This window comes from Eptesicus fuscus, chromosome 1 (genome assembly GCF_027574615.1).
Source record: "Eptesicus fuscus isolate TK198812 chromosome 1, DD_ASM_mEF_20220401, whole genome shotgun sequence".
In the NCBI taxonomy this organism is placed as follows: Eukaryota; Metazoa; Chordata; class Mammalia; order Chiroptera; family Vespertilionidae; genus Eptesicus; species Eptesicus fuscus.
In genome coordinates this window covers 75937494-75950885 of record NC_072473.1, presented here as the reverse complement: position 1 = coordinate 75950885, position 13392 = coordinate 75937494, and the positions used below count along the sequence as shown (strand labels likewise).

General features: G+C 40.3%; 1 protein-coding gene and 1 pseudogene across 1 annotated transcript in view; one reads left to right on the top strand and one right to left on the bottom strand.

The window, feature by feature from the left end:
• The window catches only part of TBC1D8B (TBC1 domain family member 8B), a 91522-nt gene that overhangs the window by 38920 nt on the left and 39210 nt on the right, over positions 1-13392 (bottom strand). The window contains exons 3-7 of the mRNA XM_008156327.3: positions 9838-9956; positions 7747-7972; positions 6675-6915; positions 3104-3311; positions 148-315 (exon numbers count right to left, since the gene is read on the bottom strand). Of these exons, the coding sequence (XP_008154549.1) occupies positions 148-315; positions 3104-3311; positions 6675-6915; positions 7747-7972; positions 9838-9956 (962 nt within the window). The remainder of the gene's footprint in view (positions 1-147; positions 316-3103; positions 3312-6674; positions 6916-7746; positions 7973-9837; positions 9957-13392) is intronic.
• LOC103299478 (mitochondrial pyruvate carrier 2-like) lies at positions 1184-1567 on the top strand (annotated as a pseudogene).

Sequence of the window (13392 nt, the reverse complement as noted above, 5' to 3'; positions counted from 1 at the left end):
CCCTCCCCCGCACGCAGGAATTTCGTGCACTGGGCCTCTAGTTAAATATAAGAATGAATAGGGAAGTCATTATGGATTACATTTGAAATAATGGACCACACAAAACACACACCTTTTTTCAAAATTATTTGATTGTTATATAATTACCTCTGTGCTAATATCGTGATACTGATTTGAAGTCGTCCCACACTTGAGCCTGAGTTTTGCCACCAGTTGTTCAAAGTCTGTAACTTCACTGAAGCGAAAAGCTGTTTTTCCTTTGATGCTAATGATGACAGATTTGCTGGAATCATGTGTCTTATCTATAGCTAAGACCTGGGAGGTAAAAACATATTATAAATGAATCACATTCTCCTTTGATGCTTACACTTCCAGGCAAAATGTGTTTAGCTTACTCTTTTGTGGCTAAAGTTTAGGTTCCTGGTATGACTTATTAAATAATAAATTTTGAAAAACCACAATGAGATCTTACCTTACACCTATCTAAATAGCTATTATCAAAAAATCAACAAACAAGTGTTAGAGAGGATGTGGAGAAAAAAAGAACCCTTGTGCACTGTTGGTGAGATTGAAAATTTGTGCTACCACTATGGAAAACAGTATGCATGTTCCTCAAAAAATTAAAACCATAACTACCATTCCACCTTCTTGTTATTTATCCCAAAAAATCCAAAAAGATATATGGATCCTCTGTTCAATGTGACATTATTTACTAGTACAATGGCCAAGATATGGAAGCATTTTAAGTTTCCATCAATAGATGACTGGATAAAGAAGTCATGATACTTATATACAATGGAATATTAGTCAGCCATAAAAAAGAATAAAATTTTACCATTTGTGACAGCATGATGTACCTAGCAGGTATTATGCTAAGTGAAATAAGTCAGACAGAAAAATACAAATACCATATGATTTTACTTATATGTGGAATCTAAAAAACAAAATCAATGAACAAACAAAACAGAAAAACTCATAGATACAGGCCTCCTCAGTCTTCTCCCGGACCAACTCCAGGGTGATTCGCAGGGGGGACAGGCTGAGCGGTGGTGGGGTGAGCACCCCAGGAGAGATGAGGACGTGAGGCCCTGAGGCGGGGAAAATGACAAGCTACCCTTCATTGTCAGCCAGGGATGAGTACACGGCCACCCGCCTGCCTGGCCATGATCCCTCATCCACAGAGATGTTATCCACTGGTGTCCGCGGCCTGAGGGCCACCTACTACCAGGTCTTCAATAAAGTGGAGCTCATGCTGCCTGAGAAATTGAGGCCACTGTACAACCATCTGGCAGGTCCCAGAACAGTATTTTTCTCAGCTCAAATTATGAAATAGGGATTGTTGTGTGCTGGATTGGCTGACAAGGGTTGACCTACAGAAAATCTCAGTACAGCTTAGTCTGCTGTTTTGATGATTACAGGTCTTATTTGGTCAAGATACTCACTTGTAATTATTCCAAAAAATCTGAGTCTGTTTGTTGTTAATTTCTTTGTTGCGGCAGCAGGAGCCTCTCAGCTCTTTCGTATTTGGAGATATAATCAAGAACTAAAAACTAACGCAAACAAATAAAGAGTTCCTGATCATCCCAACAACTTAGATGTAGCCATAACCAGTGGGACCTAGTTTGTTTTTTTATTTGCTTATTGGTAAGGTGTTGATCCCTGTGCTAATGATTAGAACACATTTTTTAAAAAATCTAACTTAACTAGGAGCGAGTACTCAATTCAGCAGAAAAATAAAGCAAATTAAAAAAAGAAAAGAAAGAAACTTATGGATACAGAGAAAAAAATTAATGGTTGACAGATGAGAAGAGATTTGGGGAGCTGGTGAAGTGATTAAGAAGTACAAATTGGCAGTTACAAAACAGTCATGGGGATGTAAAGTATAGCATAAGGAATATAGTCAGTAATCTAAATATATAAAAGGCTAATATGCTAAGTGTCCGATCGTCTGGTCGCTATGACACACACCAACCACCAGGGGGCAGGTGCTCAATGCAGGAGCTGCCGAGCAGCAGTGACTTTCCAGCGGTGGTTCTCGGGTCACACACCTCAAAACCAGAGAGGAGGGAGCCTGATTCCTAGCGGGGCTGCATGATTCCACCTTTGGCTGTGGGTTATGTTGTTGCTGGGGCACTGTTGGCCCTGAATCTGGTTTACTGTACACTGGCATTTGCATTCCACAACCTGTACTATAGCAACTTTGCAGAGTGCCCTCTTGCACTCCAGGACCCCTCGGGGGATGTCAGAGAGCTGGTTTCGGCTAGATCCCCACAGGCCAGGCTGAGGGACCCCACCTGCTGGAAAGACCACACTCACTCCACAGATGCTGTGTAGGGACCGCAGGAGGTTGGCTCCAGGGTGTGTCTGGCCCGTCTCGCCCAGTCCTGCCCCACCGGCCACCTTCTAATTAATTTCCTTTCAATGTGCACAAGTCAATGCACCGGATCACTAGTATTGTAATAACTATGTATGTTGTCAGAGGGTACTAGATTTATTGGCGTGTAAATATCTAACCACTACGCTATATACCTGAAGCTAATATAATATTGAATGTCAATTGTAATTGAAAAAAATTTAAAAAGGAAATAATAATAAAATTTCTCATTACCCTAAAAAAAAGAAATAGACTTTATGTACTAGTTGTACCTCTGATACAAGTGCAAGTTATTTAACTTCTCAAGGGAAAGTCTTAACTAACATGTAGTCTTTAAAAATGATAATACAATTTAGTAGTGCAATGCTGACTATTTCTGACTTACACAAAAGCTATCAATTCTATTCTTTATGACTGTGAATATCAAATATCTAAGTTTGGTGTTCATGTCATATACGTCTGACTAATCATGTTCCATTTTGAGTCATCCTAAACCCTTATCTTATTTCTAAATTTTTATGTAAATTTTTCATTTTCAACAAGAGCTATAAGGCTCTTAGTACTCTTATTCTGAAGAATAACGCTGAACTTAAAAGATTATTATCTAAAAATTACCAAAATAATGTGGCATAATGAGTTTTTAATAATTTATAGAATTAAAGGAAATTTTACTCTTTGAATGATAACATCTTCAAACTAAAAACTGGTATGCAACCAAATTTACATTACCTCTCGAAATGGAATGATTACACTGCATAGATTGCCATCCTGGCTAGCAAAGCAGATATAGTTCTCTGAGATGCACATTTTGCCATGAGCATTGAAGTGGCTGAATGGCACCCATAAAAAACATTCATGTACTTCTTTCAAAGTCTCTTCTTTGGGCAGCCTAAAAAAAGCATTAAACTGCTCACTGTGGGCTCGATCTTCTAGACCTCTGTAGGAAAGAAAAAAGGGAGACTTAAATAATGACTACTAAAGGGTACACATGTCTATACTTATTAATCCAAATGCACTGTAAAGCAGAAAGTTTAAACTACATGCTATATTCTTCAACAAAGTATGAAATGGAAGAAACATACTGATTCCTAACAGATTCATTTTGTTTATTCTCTTTTCCAATTTTTTAAATTAGTGAATTAGAATGCACAAAAGTTAGAGATAATGTAGGTCTTCAAACCATCTGTTAAGGAGTGATTTGCTGGAAGATTATTATTATACTACTATATTGTCATATTATGTGATTACTAGAGACCCAGTGCACAAAATTCATGCATGGATGCGGGGGGGGGGGGGGGAGGTCCCTCAGCCCGACCTGCACCCTCTCCAATCCGGGAACCCTCGGGAGATGTCCAACTGCCTCTCATAATCCAGGACTGCTGGCTCCTAACCGCTCACCTGCCTGCCTGCCCTAACCACTCTGCCTGCCTGATCCCTCTAATGCCCTCCCCTGTCAGCCTGATCCCCCTAACTGCCCTCCCCTGCCGGCCTGACCCCCTAACTGCCCTCCCCTGCCAGCCTGGTCACCCCTATTAACTTTTTGTTTTTAATATTATCCCCTTTACACACAATTGTATTTGACTTCCTTATTGGCTTTACCCTCTCACACAATTTTTCTCTCTCCTTTATGTAACACTTTTTCCTACTGACTCATCATTTATAAACTTTTCTTTCCTCCTTATTTCCTACTTCTGTTCCATCATCGTTCTTCCCATCTTTCTCCTACTCTCCCTCCCTCCCCACATTCCTTCTTTTCTTTATCTTTACCCCTCCCCTCCCTGCCCTTTTCCTTCCTTCCCACCTTAATTTTTTTCTTCACTTCCTCCCTCGGGCCTGCTTTGCCCCCCCGCCCCATTTCTTCCTTCTTCCCATTCACCTTTTAAGCTCTATCGGCTCCCTTTTAAAACTTTTCTTCCCTCCCTCTTTCTCTCTCACCCTACCTTTCCCATACATTCTTCTCTACTTACTTCCACTATTTTAATATCTATCTATCTACCTGCCTAATTATTCACTATCATTTATCTTTTTTCTTTTCTGACTCCTACTTTTAAAATCTGTCCCCAGTACACAACTATACTTGATTTTCATTATAGCTCATACATTCTCTTTCCTTCTTTAACTCTACTCTCTACTGACTCCTTTATAAAGTTCTTCCCTCCCTCCCTTCTTAAAGCTTCCGTTCGGGGGGGGGGGCAGTAACCCCCAGCCCAGGGCTCAGCCCCAGCCAGATGTTCGCCGCCCCCCCTTCCCTGGCCTCCCCACCACCATCCTGCTCACATTCCCAGCCCAGGATGCCCAGCCCAGTGAGGGTGGCCAAGGCCCACACAGCCCAGGCGCTGCTGCTGCCACAAAGCAGGAGTGCCTCTGCCCAGAAGGCCTCAGACCATCCACCACTCCGTCCTGGACATGTGGGCGCCTCCCCGCCAACATCCCGTGCTGGGGGCCACCACCCTCCCTGCCCCTCACCAGGCACACCTGCTCCCCCCCGCTCCTGCGTTTAGCCCTGCATTTCCCTCCCTTTTCCATTCCTGTGTCTTTTTCTTGTTCCCTTTCTGTATTTCTGTTTCTCCTCTCAGCCTGTCTGCATGCAGGCCTGCTTTCCTCTCCCTCTCCTTTCTTATCCCCACTTATTGTATCCTATCCTACCCCAGGCCTTGCAGCTGCCTGAGCAGAGAGCGGGGACGCAGCCTGCTGATCTGGTCATGACATGACACTGTAATGGATAATTTGCATATTTCTCTATTATTAGTATAGATGGCTAAAACCAATCTCGGTAGACAGTAATCGTTATATCTGGTTATCAGAAAATCATAAGTTACCCAGTTCAAACAAAATAAAATAGTGAAAATTTATGGCATCCAAATTTAGAAAGTTAGTGCTTAAAAGGTAATATTAAAACTAAAATATTGCATAAAAGATAAAGAGTGCATAAAAAATAATATTAATGTTTTAAAAAGTCCAAATTAGAAGCAAGATTAAACAACACTGCTTGCACAGTATTAGGCACCATATAGGTGTCAATAAATACAGATTACTTGTTAAGTTACACATACATATATAAATAAAAAACAATTGCTTAAAATAGAACAATTTTCTAGAGGCATTCAACACTCGAGTTACGCAGCAATGTCATCTGGGGTAGTAAGTAAATTATGCAAGTTCTAACTCAGAGCCAACAAAATTAAAACTAAATTCATCATTCCAGCATATACTATTTGAATATGAGATATTTCATGTCTTTCAAAATAATTTTGATAAATATGAACAGAAAACCACATTAATTTTAACTCCAACTGTAATTCAATGGGTTATTTCACTATTATTTAAAAGGATGAGGTCTATTCATATCAATGAAAAGAAGTTCCAGATATATTATTTTAAGGAGGGGAAGCAAATTATAGAATAATATGTGATAGCAAACCAAATACATATAGAGTCAAACAGCTTTCAGACATATACTTCTGATGCAGAAACTAATTAATTATTAATATTTATCTAGTGCTTTATATTTTACAAAGTGCTTTCACATAATATATTGCTCATTCCTTATAAGTGCTCTCTGAAAAAAGAGGTCCTGAGTGATTATGACTTGTCTAAGAGTTCCTGTACTCTCCTTCTAAACACTATATTCTCCACTGACTCCACAAACTTGCCTCTTCATAAAAAAAAATTGCCCCTTGCCCTAGTCAGTTGGGCTCAGTGGCTAGAGTGTCGGCCTGCAGACTGAAGGGTCCTAGGCTTGATTCTGATCAAGGGCACATACATGGGTTGGGAGCTTGATCCCCTGTGTGGGGCGTGCAGGAGGCAGCCAATCAATGATTCTCTCTCATCACTGATGTTTCTATCTCTCTCTCTCCCTTCCTCTCTGAAATCAATAAAGATATATTTAAAAACATAAAACAACAAAACAAAAAACAATACTCTTTATAAATTGTTTAAAAATAATACATTTAATAATTTCAGACCTAAAAGTAGACTATTCATAGAGAAATTTAGAGTTAGATTAACCCTGCACATATAAATCTCTACATTTCTAAAAGCACTCTATGGCAAATCCTACTGGGATCTCAAGAAATAATTTTCAAACCTAATTTCAATTACTTCCTAAGGCTAAATTTCATGGAGAGAACACTATTTGTGAAATGTATATAAATAAACAAAAAGTATCAATAATTACCCCCCCCAAAAAAAACACACACATCACATAATACAGAATGATTAATTTTAATGCTAATCAATTCTACCATTCTTTGGTCAAATAATATTTTTAAAAAGTAAGTATTAATTAAGATTTGAATACCTTTTGGTGATTTGTCGAGGATCATCAAGAATTGGGTCATTATCAAATGTTTCCTTATCAAAAAGTCTCTTTACAGCATAGTTGGCTAGCTGTTCCATAAGAAGATATGTTTGGTTAATATGCAAAAACATTGAAAAGTAGTGACTATCCCCTTGGGAACACACATGAATACTCTCTGTCAGTATGACATTTGAAGTCTTTTCAAGTTTTGAGACCGCATCCCAGGAGATAATGAGTTTTACTGTAAATAAGAGGTATAAGTAGATCAGATTAAATTTGTAAATGTTGATTAATGTTTATCAATCAGGTCTTTCAAAAGAATAGTAACATACTTAAAAAATGCTATGAACAACTAAAATATTTGAGTCCAACATTGGTTATAATTTTGAATCATAACCACAAACATACAATAATTGGTGAGTCTAGGAATAGATATAAATTATTCTGTTACTTTACATAATTACATAGTGGTACTATGGCTACTATATTTATATTGTATTTTAAAACAAGGATTAAAGCATAGATTGAGGAAAGTAGGTAGTTTAAAACAATGGAAGAAAAGGAGTTATATGCTAGATCACCATAATTTCATATTCATTCACTTCTCACAATATGCAAGGCATTATGCAAACAGTCTATACACACTTCTTATGGTTCCTATGTTAAATAACCATCCTTAAAAGGATTCTTTCTCTAGATGAAGTAAACTTGTTTTATTTTTAGAGAGAGGGGAAGGGAGAGAGGGAGAATAGGGGAGAAGGGGGAAGTGAGGGGAAAGAGAGAGAGAGATCATTGATCAGTTGCCTCTTGCAAACACCCCCACCAGAGATTGAACCCCCAACATAGGAATGTGCCCTAACTGGGAATCGAACTAGCAACCTTCCAGTTACACTGGACAATGCTCCAACCAACTGAGCCACCCTGGCCAGGGGTAGATCAACTGAACTTTTAATGTACAGTTTAATTAACCTTAATATCAATCCTATTACTTTATATACAACTTAATACCACTACAGGGTTGATAAGTCAGTCAGAAAGTTCAAAGTCATGGCAAGCAATAGAAACCACTTACTTTCTGATCCCAACAAAAAAGAATAGAAGCTCAGGAAGTTGGTGCTAAGATAGAGCCAGCCCTGACAAGGAACCCGTCCTTTCCAATAACTGCACGAGTAATAGGTCACTAATTTCTCCTGCTCTGGTAAACCAAAACATTTTTCAAATTTCAAGAGAGTTTCTCGAAATTTCTCAGGATCATCTTCTTTTGCAAAAGAATGTTTTCCCTCTTCAGCAATTAATCCCTAAGGGAGACAAAATATTTTCTGAAAATTAATCATTACCTACCAACAAAAATTTCATATATTTAAACAGTTCATTAAACACAACTGTGTATATATACATAGGTAAATATATGTATATGTATGCATATTACATACTTAGGACAGAGGTGAGATTTTCTTTAATTTTGTCATTAGGCTTTTTCTAATGCCTCACAAAGAATTACCACAAATGCAGGTGCTAAATATTGTTCTGATTGAGTGAAGTGTTCACTCAAACTCCAAACTCAAGAGACATTAAAATGAAAATATCCCTAAGAGCACTCACAAGGGCACAAAAAACTAACCACTGACTTTGCAATTTTTCTTTAGCACTGATTCTGACATTCATATGTGTGCTTCTGCCAATCCTGAAAGGTGCCAATACAATATTGACCTTCCATGCAGCCTTTAATCTTACTTAATAATAGAGAAACATGTAAATTGACCATCCTCCACTACGCCCACAGCCAATCAGAGTGAATATGCAAATTAACCCAACAAAGATGGAGGTTAATTTGCATACATACCTGGGTCCCAGGAACCTCCTCGGCACCCAGGTCACTCCCAGCAGGCCATCGGAGGGGCCGAGCCTGTGATCGGAGGGGCGGGGAGGGGCAAGGGGGGTGGGGAGGGGGGGTCGCTTCCCAAGCATAAAGCCTGGGGCTTGGGAAGGGGCTGAGCCTGCGACCAAACGCAGACCATCAGGAAGTCAATGCTGGGTTGCCCAGCTGTAGCCTGGTGACCCAACACTGACTACTCAGGTGTCTTGAGACCCAGAAAGTGAGTCAAGGTATGATCTGCAGCCTCAGTGGAAGCTGTTGATCAGTGTACTTACCTCTCTCTCTCTCTCTCTCCCTCTTTCTTTCTGATCTTCACCAGCAGCCAGGCTTTTCTTTCTCTCCCAGCCTCCATGGGGGCTGCTGTTAAGCCCCGCCTCTTTGATCAGGCCCAGAGATAGGCCTGGAGATGCTGACTGGCATAGGAACCAACCAATCAGAACCAAAGGTGGGTGCTGTGGGGAACCAATGGCTGCCTAGGAGGCGGAGCTTCTGACACTGACTAGCATAGGAACTGACCAATGAGAACCAAAGGTGGGTGCTGTGGGGAACCAATGGCTGCCTATGAGGCAGGGCTTTTGATGCTGACTGGCATAGGAACCAACCATCAGAACCAAAGGTGGGTGCTATGGGGAGCCAATGGCTGCCTAGGAGGTGGAGCTTTTGATGCTGACTGGCATAGGGACCGACCAATCAGAACAAGAGGTGAGTGTTGTGAGGAACCAATGGCTGCCTAGGAGGCAGAGCTTCTGACGCTGACTGGCATAGGAACTGACCAATGAGAACCAAATCTGGGTGCTGTGGGGAGCCAATGGCTGCCTAGGAGGTGGAGCTTTTGACACTGACTGGCATTGAAACCGACCAATGAGAACCAAATCTGGGTGCTGTGGGTAGCCAATGGCTGTCTAGGAGGTGAAGCTTTTGATGCTGGCATAGGAACCGACCAATCAGAACCAAATTGGCCAGCAGAGGAGGGCAGTTGGGGGCGACATCAGGCCTGCAGGAGAGAGCAGTTAGGGGTGATCAGGCAGGCAGGCAGGTGAGCAGTTAGGAGCCAGTGGTCCCAGATTGTGAGAGGGATATCTGACTGCTGGTTTAGCCCCGATCCCTGGGATCAGGCCTAAAATGGCAGTTGGACATCCAGCAAGGGGTCCCCAATTGGAGTGGGTGAAGGCTGAGTTGAGGGAATCTCCCCTTCGTGCATGAATTTCGTGCACCAGGCCTCTAGTCCTTATATAAGAGGGTCAAGATTTTTGTATTCCATCTACAAATTATATCCAGGCCACTTACTCTTATCTTTCCTTGTACAAAATTAGTAATATCTTCACTTGAGTCAAACACAGATAAGGTCTTCATGATATTTTGTTCCAACCAATCCCAATGCTTCATTATTTCTTCTCTGTTGGCTCCTGATTAATAATGGAAGATAATAAAAGACACAAGAAAAACTCCACAACAAAACTGCTCAATATTTACAAGCTTAGTTAAAAAGAAATAAAATTATATATGCTCTTTTCAAAAATGATATTCATAAAAATATATTATATTTATTCTCTACTTCATCTCTACATGTGGGCATGAACACTATCTATAATAATAAAAGCATAATATGCTAATTAGACCAGCCATCCTTCCGGATGACCTTACCATGCACATGACAACCCTAAACACACTGTATGAATGTAGATTTCAACTGTGGCAATTCAACTAATTTCAGAAGGTATAAAGCCTTTGCTCAGAGTCACCCTTAAATTAAAAGGCCTATCACTTAAAAGAAATTTCATAGAAGAGGTTAGAAACCCTGTAGCAAGATTAAATCCATTTTACCTGCTGAATCAGGGTTAGGTGGCTTTTTGGGGGTTAGCTTAAATAAATTAAATCTGGGTTGCTTTGGCCTGAAGAACATTGCAATATCAATTTCTGCATATAACCCATATATCTTTAAGATCTCTCAAGCATTGTAGATTATACAAATCCCAATCAAAAGAAATACCTTGACTTCTTAGTATATTTTATAATATATAGAGTTACACTTAATTTATTTAACCTACAAAATTGCCTAATTCAGTTAGAATCGTATTCATGCTATTAAATTAAAGTAACCATACCAAGTGCAATATCTTTCTTTTAATGAACCACAAATAAAATTCATGGGAAAATTTTAAGGCCTTTATTTTGTCCTTTATATTTAAGGAAACTTCATTAGTAGGTAACTACTATATTTATGCATCAGTGCAATTTGGGGGGTTAAGTTATATAATCATTCTTTTAAAAAATAAAAGTGGAAAGGACATTTTTTCTACATAATTTCGACCAACCAAGTTTAGAGTTGAGCTTACAGACATCTCACAATATCAGCAGGTGTAGTGTTTTCTTCATTTAATTTAAATGATGTTTAAAATGAGAAAATGCTCACTTCCTACACTAAAGGAAATTTAGAGGGAGATGTAAAAAACATGCCACAAATCTTTTCTTTAAAAATTTTTTTTATTGATTTCAGAGAGGAAGGGAGAGATAGAAACATCAATGATGAATCATTGATCAGCTGCCTACTGCATACACACCCATAGGGATTGAACCCCCAACATAGGCATGTGCCCTGACCAGGAATCAAACTGTAACCTCCTGTTTCATAGGGCAACGCTCAAGCACTGAGCCATGCCAGCTGCGCAAGCCACACATCTTTAAAAATTAATTGTATGCTGTAGCTATATGTTGATGCATATGAACTATCCAAAAGTCACATGAATTTTTTTAAAAATTATATCTACTTGAGAACAGAGGTGGAGAAAAGAAAGAGAAAGAGAAAAGACAGTATTTCAACATTTAAAAAGCTAAAAATCTGGGATTCTAATTTAGAGCAACAGTATAATAGCAGCATAAAAAAAGTAACATACTGTCATGGTGTTTTTTAAGATTTTGAGTTGCTTTATTAGGAAGAATCTAAACTGCTCCAGGAGATATGAATATGTAGGATTACCTGAAAGATATCCTTTCATATTTCAAGTACTTCAAGGATATGATGCCTTTTGTGAGAATGTAGGTGTGCAACTAAAAAAGATTCAATTTTTCAGGCTTATCCTTTCTTAGGAAACGACTTAGAAGTTTTGGGCTTGATTCTCCTCATCTGAGTTATTACAGATGAAACAGTATTTTATGGGGAAGTTCTCATCTTCCCTACAGTTGGGTGAATTAGGAAGAATGAGTTGAAGAAAGGAGTTATATAGCAGTAGCAACAATCAAAAAGTTATTCAGAATTAGCACTGATGGAACACGTTTCAGGTCCCTCAACTAATCAATGTTTTATTTTTATTTTTTTACACATATTTTTGTTTATTATGCACCACTAGAGGTTCGGTGCACAAAATTCATGCACCAGCGAGGGAGTACCCCTCAGCCCAGCCTGCACCCTCTCCAATCTGGAACCCCTCAAGGGATGTCCGACTGCGGGTTTAGGCCCGATCCCTACAGTCAGACATCCCTCTCACTATCCAGGATCACTGGCTCTTAACTGCTCGCCTGCCTGTCTTGCCTGATCGCCCCTAACCACTTCTGCCTGCCAGCGTGATCGCCCCCTAACCGTTCCCCTGCCAGTCTGATTGACGCCTAACTGCTTCCCTGCCAGCCTGATCACCCCCAACTGCCCTCCCCTGCTGGCCTGGTCATCCCCAACTGCCCTCCCCTGCTGGCTTGATCACCCCCAACTGCCCTCCCCTGCAGGCCTGGTCACCTCCAACTGCCCTCCCCTGCAGGCCTGGTCATCCCCAACTGCCCTCCCCTGCTGGCCTGATCACCCCCAACTGCCCTCCCCTGCAGGCCTGGTCAACCCCAACTGCCCTCCCCTACTGGCCTGATCACCCCCAATTGCCCTCCTCTGCCGGCCCAGTTTCCCCCAACTGCCCTCCCCTGCTGGCCTGATATTGACCCAACTGCCCTCCCCTGCCAGCCTGATGGCCCACAACTGCCCTCCCCTGCCAACTTGGTGACCCCAGGATCGGGCCTAAACCGGCAGTCGGAATCCCCCAAGGGGTCCCGGATTAGAGAGGGTGCAGGCTGGGCTGAGGGGACCCTCACCCCCACCCCGTGCATGAATTTCATGCACCGGGCCTCTAGTGTTGAATAAGATTGGTGAAAGCGAACATCCTTGTCTTATTCCTGTTCTAATGGGAAACACTTTTAGTTTTTATTGCATTGAGTATTATGTTGGTTGTAGGTGTGTCATATATGGACTTTATTATGTTGAGATATGATCCCTCTATTCCCACTTTAGAGTTTTTATCACAAAAGGGTGCTGGATTTCACTGAAAGATTTTTCTGCATTCATGATAAGACCATGTGATTTTTGTTTTTCAATTTGTCCAATTTACTAATATTTCATTGAGAATTTCAGCATCTGTGTTAATCAGGGATATTGGCCTAAAATTCTCTTTTTGTAGTGTCTTCGTCTGTTTTTAGAATTAGGATAATGCTGGCTTCGTAAAAAGAGCGTGGAAGTATTCCTTCCTCTTGACTTTTTTGAAATAATTTGAGGATAGGTGCTAGTTCTTCTTTGAATGTTTGGTAAAACTATCCTCTAATTCCATCCAGTCCAGGACTTTTATTTGCTAAAAAATTTTAAATTACTGCTTTAATTTCATCAGCTGTTATTGGCCTATTCAGGTTTTCTAATTCTTCCTGATTGAATGTTTATAGGAATTTGTCCATTTTTTCCAGGTTGTCCAGTTTTTTGGCATATAGTTGTTCATAGTATTTGCTTACAGTCCTTTTTTTTCCCCCTGTGGTGTCCATTGTTATATTGCCTCTTTCATTTCTGATTTTATTTATTTGGGTTCACTCTCTGTTTCT